Source organism: Gossypium hirsutum, chromosome A07 (genome assembly GCF_007990345.1).
Source record: "Gossypium hirsutum isolate 1008001.06 chromosome A07, Gossypium_hirsutum_v2.1, whole genome shotgun sequence".
Lineage (NCBI taxonomy): Eukaryota > Viridiplantae > Streptophyta > Magnoliopsida > Malvales > Malvaceae > Gossypium > Gossypium hirsutum.
Window position 1 is genome coordinate 50,267,077 of NC_053430.1, and position 4,433 is coordinate 50,271,509.

At 29.0% G+C, this 4,433-nt stretch overlaps 1 protein-coding gene across 2 annotated transcripts; it reads right to left on the minus strand.

The window, feature by feature from the left end:
• Positions 1–1,995: 1,995 nt before the first annotated feature.
• Positions 1,996–3,827, minus strand: LOC107952747 (uncharacterized). 2 transcript variants are annotated; one of them, XM_016887913.2, is made up of 4 exons: positions 3,520–3,827; positions 3,215–3,418; positions 2,499–2,660; positions 1,996–2,399 (listed from the first exon to the last, which is right to left on the minus strand). In XM_016887913.2, exons 1-4 carry the CDS (start codon positions 3,523–3,525, stop codon positions 2,346–2,348), a joined length of 426 nt encoding a protein of 141 aa, XP_016743402.1. In that variant the 5' UTR covers positions 3,526–3,827; the 3' UTR covers positions 1,996–2,345. The 2 variants fall into 2 exon arrangements, with proteins under 2 accessions (XP_016743402.1, XP_016743403.1); XM_016887914.2 differs by having other exon boundaries at positions 1,996–2,396; positions 3,520–3,713.
• Between the last annotated feature and the right edge of the window lie 606 nt (positions 3,828–4,433).

Consider the following 4,433-nt stretch of genomic DNA (forward strand, 5'->3'; position numbering starts at 1 on the left):
AGATATAATATAAATTATTAATGCATAAAAATTATATAAATATATTATAAAGATTATGACAAACCAAGACTAGCTTTAATTAAGAAAGTAAAGTAAAAATAGTGAAGATTATGATGTTTTAGGTTTAAATGATATGCACACATTTTTTGGATTTTATATAAAAAGATAAAAAAAAATCCTCCAAATAATATTTATTAATTTATAAAACTAATAAATTTGTTTATAATTTCAGTTGATCTTAAATAATAAAAATATAAATAAAACACGGCATGACGAGGATAAAAGGAGTGCATTGAATGAATGGACATTTTTCAAATAAAATTTTAATGGAGAAATGATAGAAAAGTAAGAATTAAGACCTTTTAAGCTCATTCATCTAATTTATGCTATCAAGAAACATTTTTCTTGGATCCTGAAATTATTAGTATTTGATTTTATCAAGTTTAGAATGCTGTGCAAACCAGATCCATGATTTAAATTTATGGCAGAAAATCCATATATTTTCCATTATTTTTTTTCATCCCAATTTGCATTGTTGCCGACGATTCGAACATTGACGAAAACCCCTTATTTAAGAATGGTGGGGGTGGTCTATAATTAAAATTAAGTAAAATGTTGTTTTTAATTAAATAGTAATTTGAATACTTCTCCATTTCAATTTATTATGGTTTAGTATAGTCTTTTTAGGTCAAAAAAAATATTTTTTAGTAAAAACTAAAATTTTTTTTACTTCTAATTTTGTCTAAAAATATATTTTATACCAATATGTAGGTATATAATAACAGAAGAACTTGTGACCATTGTAATGTGCAAATCTTAATATTTTAAATTCAAATCACATTTAACTTGAAAATAAATATACCTTAGGACCTACACCACGGTGTTATCGGCCCCAATGCTGCACATTTTGGTTTCAAGGAAAAAATTTAAAATTCTATTATGAGTCCCTGTATTTTATAAAAATTATGAATTTAATTTCTATAATTTAGTTGTTTTTAGTTTTTAAATAAAAATTTAATTGTTAAATCTGTTCAATTAAATTATGCTATTTTTAAAATCTGATGCAGCAAGCATAACATGTCATGTTATTTTTTTTATTTTCATATATTACTTACTAAAAATTCAAGTAAGGGATTAATGATGATTGCCAAGACTAAAATTTAAATATTAAAAAAGTATAGAGATTTAAAATGATGCGATTTGAGAAAATGAGTCAAAACTATAATTAACTAATTTACATAGACAAATTTATCAAATTTAAAAATAGTGATTAAATCCATAATTTTTATAAAGTATAAAGATTAATAGCAGAATTTAATGATATATATTTTGATGCATTTTATTTTATTTTAAAAAAAAGACATATAAACAATAAAATTCAAAGGAGAAAAACAAAGAGTGATGAACTCATTCTTATCATAATAATACTAATATTGCAAAGAAGAGTCCCATACACAGTGAAAGATGGTACCCTAACCATATACCAAGAAGAGAGAAAGTTGGTCCATATTTTTCAAGTTCCAACCACTCTCTCAATACTCTTTTTCTTGGGTTTTTGCTGAAATTGTAAAAACTGGTAAAAGAGTTTGCCCAAAACTGAAATATAAAAGCCCTGAAAATATACATTTAATAATCAAAGGAACCACGTGATCTCTCATGATGAACATTAATAATATTTTCTAAAACAAAAAACCAATGTGCTATAACATAAGGTAAGTAGAATTATTTTACTAACTCTTGAAAGTGGTATTTTCTCATTTTTTTGCATCATAAAAATATCTTCTACTAAAACTCTTATTACATTTTGCTTTTTTTTTTACTTTAAAAAATAAATAATTAAATTTATATAAGTTAAATTGAACATTTTAATTAAAATGTTCATTCATTTGTATTAGTAAAAAGTGACATAATTATTAACAATCAAAATGAATAAAATTTTACTATTTGATGACATTATTTTACTCATTTTATAAATAAACTAAAAAAAGCAAAATGTAAACTCATTTTACTTTCCTTTTCTCTTTCATTCCATTTCCAAGTTCCAAAAGTAAACCAAGATTTTCGATTTTCATTGTAAGATCTTTCAAAAGATAGCCTTACCAAGAAAAAAATGGTTTTACCAAACCAAAAAAAAAAAAAAACCCCTTTGTTCTACTTGATAATCAGTATATTAATTCTCTCCTCAACCCAATAGTCCCCTTAATATACAAAGGGGAAGGGTAAACAGTACAAATCCCATGCTTCATCCCTTGACTCTTCTTCAACTCTTTTAAACTATAATATTTACATAATATATATATATAAAACATGCTGCATGCACTTGTCAATGGGCAATGGCAGAAGATTCACGATACGCAGGTTGGCAGTAGGCAGCTTGAGAAGAAGCTTAACCCTCTCTTCTGCATCAAAATCAAAGAAAGCGGATGCTAAATTTCAACTTTAAAGCCTTCTGAATGTGGGTTTTTTTTTTTTAAATGGTAATGGAAAGTGGAGTGTACCTTTTTGGGTTTTGCGTAAAGGAGGTCAGGGGAGATTTTGTAGAGGTCTTCATCAACAGGCTTGGGCGTTGGCCTTGGCCTTGGCTCAGGAGCTTCCTTCCCGTCACTCACTTCCCACCTTTGCTTTTTGCCCTCTTTACTATGCGTCTGCCCTACTTTGGTCTGCAAAATTTCCACTCACTATTACCCAATTTTACCATCATTTGCTCATCACAATTCCATCTTTTTTTGGTTTTCTTTTAGGCTTTGAAAAAGGAAATGGCGTTATTAGGGGAATCTGCTCGCATTAATTTGAGTTTAGAAATGACAAAAAAATGAAAGAAAGAAAGAAAGAAGGTTTATGGTCCCCACTGGAAAAAGCAGTTTTTGCTATGTATTTAGCATACCCAATTTTGGATTTCTCACTTTATTTGGGTCAGCTTCTTTCTTGATTATGGTAATAATATTAAATTAACACAAAGTAAGCTTCTTTGTATGAATTTTTTTTCCGTTTTGACATTTTCGAACCTTTGTTTGCAAGCCAGAAACTGCTTTTCATAAACAACGCATGTAGAATTCAATGAATAGCCTTTCACTCCCATCAAAAAGACCACCAAAGATAATTATGAAAGAAAAGAAGAAAAGCATCTAAAATGCACATGCACAAATGGGAAAAGAAAAACTCAGAAAAAAATGGAATTAAAGAATAAGAAATTTTGTGGTTCTTAGTGGTTTACCCTTCTGCGAGGAACAACAATCATGGCAGGGGTAACAACATCGTTCTCATAAAGATCACCGGCGACGTACAAGTCACGATCCTCGGAGTAGCTGTAACGAAGCATCCCAGTTGGTCGAGCTGTTTCAAAACACTGAGTGAAAGGGAGGTCGTTGTTCCAATCCCAGCTACCAAAAGCTGGAACATGGCTCCTTCTATAGTAATCCTGTGCATCAACAAAAACCCAGAACAAGTAAGTTATCTCATCATCACCAACAACACAGCAGGTGCAAAAACAAAACCAAAAAAGAAACTCAATTTACTTACATCCATTTTGTGACAGAGGTGGAAAGTGAGTTAGAAGTCGGAAATAGGAAGAATGTTGAAGGTTGACCTGAATTTTTCAAAGGGTCAAGAACTGCAAAGAGAGACCTAAATTAGAGCTTTTCTTTTTCCCTTGTTTGTTTGTTGAGTGAGCGTGGGAGCCTGGCCTGCCTGCCTACCAATTTAAAAGGAGAAGTGAGAGGGTAAAAGAGTAAGGGAAACGAAAGCAATAAAACCTTGCGTTGGGTAAAAGGAAAATTTACCCAGACAACGAGTTTTCACAGTTGTCAACACAAGGACAAATAGGTAAAAAGACAAGTAAGAGAAACTGTGAGGGTTACTTTTGATATGGGTTTTTTAAATTATTGTCTACTTGTTTAAAAAGTATTTAATTTGTTTTTAAATTATTTTTGTATTTATTTAGTACTTAAAATTGTATTTTGTTATTTAAGTTAATATTATTACACTAACACTATTAATATGTGCTGACACGATATTGATAGTCGATCTAACGGTAACATGTAACAGTTTCTTAGTATTAAAAAAATTAATAAAAAGAGAATAATTTTTTTTGTCTAAATTGAATATTGATGTGGGAAAAAAATATATTTTTATTAATTTATATATTTTAAATTTTTTATAAATTTTGAAATTTATATCTACCATGTAGTATATTAAGAGGTTGACATGTATCATTAACGGACAGGTTATCAATGCCACAGCAGTATAAACTAATAGCGTTAGTGCAAAGGTAGTAACTTATATAACAGAATACAATTCAGGTACCAATTAAGTAATTTTAAACAAATGTAGGGGACAAATTACATATTAACCTTAAATTATTCTTTTTAACTTTTTTTTTTTAATTCTTTTCAATCCTGGTTTGTCGCTGATGAACGTATATACCAATGCTTGAA

Coding starts and splice junctions, on each gene's coding strand:
- LOC107952747 (XM_016887913.2), bottom strand. Junction 2,661..3,214: donor TTGTTGTTCCTCGCAGAAGG/GTAAACCACTAA, acceptor GAAATTTTGCAG/ACCAAAGTAGGGCAGACGCA. Junction 2,400..2,498: donor TTTACGCAAAACCCAAAAAG/GTACACTCCACT, acceptor ATTTTGATGCAG/AAGAGAGGGTTAAGCTTCTT.